The sequence below is a fragment of the Fonticula alba genome (assembly GCF_000388065.1).
Source record: "Fonticula alba strain ATCC 38817 unplaced genomic scaffold supercont2.1, whole genome shotgun sequence".
NCBI lineage: Eukaryota > Rotosphaerida > Fonticulaceae > Fonticula > Fonticula alba.
Window position 1 is genome coordinate 3,692,984 of NW_009242971.1, and position 920 is coordinate 3,693,903.

Below are 920 nucleotides of genomic sequence, written 5' to 3' on the forward strand. Positions count from 1 at the left end.
ACATTCAGCGTGAGAAGGGCGGAGGGGAGCATGGCGCTCGAGTGCGCACCCAGGACGAGCAGTGAGCCGACGGGGGGAAGGGGTCGAAAATGAGGACCTCCGTGCCGAAGGACACGGCAATCTGGATTCAACGCCAGGAGGAGGGCGCAAGCGGGTGGGAGCATGAGCGAGCAGTCAGCCGGCCGAAGAAACAACGGAAGCAGGGAGGACGGCAGCCAGTGAGCCACGCACCGAGCCATTGACAGTGCTCACCGAGAGGGCGAGGATGCTCAGCCGGCTGCCTGATCGGGGGTGCCCGAAGCTGGTCAGGACTCGGCCACAGGAAACATCCACCACATATACCCGGGTGGCCGCGGCATAGATCTTCGATCGGCGTTGGCGCAGGCAGAGGAGGTTAGAGCGGGGCGGAGAAGCCCCCGGAGGGGAGGGCACATGGCCGACAGGGGGAGGGAGGAAGCGCAGCCGAGCGCACCGCCAGCGACAGGCCGAACAGTCGGACAACCGTGAAGGCTGAGCCATAGGGGGAGGAGGTGGTAGCCGGCGCGGCCTCCTGGCCGAAGGTGACCAATTTGGTCTCCGGGGTGGCGACCGCGCCTCCGCCGGCGGGGGCGGCGCTGGCGTCCATGGCGCCGAAGGGGGACGGGAGGGCGAAGACCGAACGGGCTGGAGCGAGGGAGGGGATGGGAGGAGTGCGAGCTGGCCGGGGGAAGCGAAAAGGGGAGGGGGGGTGGGAGGGGGAGGAGGAGGGGCGAGGGAACAGGTGGCCGAAGTGCCCGGGCTGGCAGGGCCCCAGGCCGGCCCATCTTGAGGGAGCCTGCAAACGGGACCCGATCTGGTCCGAGGGCCCCGCCCTGCCGGGGAAATGGCTTCGGGGCAAACACCCCGCACGCGCCTACGCACGGAGGGGGGGGGGGGGGGGA

At 69.7% G+C, this 920-nt stretch overlaps 1 protein-coding gene across 1 annotated transcript in view; it reads right to left on the reverse strand.

Annotated features, from left to right (window-relative positions):
- Positions 1 to 4: 4 nt before the first annotated feature.
- Positions 5 to 920, reverse strand: part of H696_00792 (hypothetical protein) — a gene marked incomplete at both ends in the record, with an annotated part of 2,047 nt that continues 1,131 nt past the window's right edge. Inside the window, 4 exons of the mRNA XM_009494677.1 lie at positions 5 to 121; positions 232 to 363; positions 473 to 663; positions 880 to 892. Coding sequence (XP_009492952.1) covers positions 5 to 121; positions 232 to 363; positions 473 to 663; positions 880 to 892 — 453 coding nt within the window. The remainder of the gene's footprint in view (positions 122 to 231; positions 364 to 472; positions 664 to 879; positions 893 to 920) is intronic.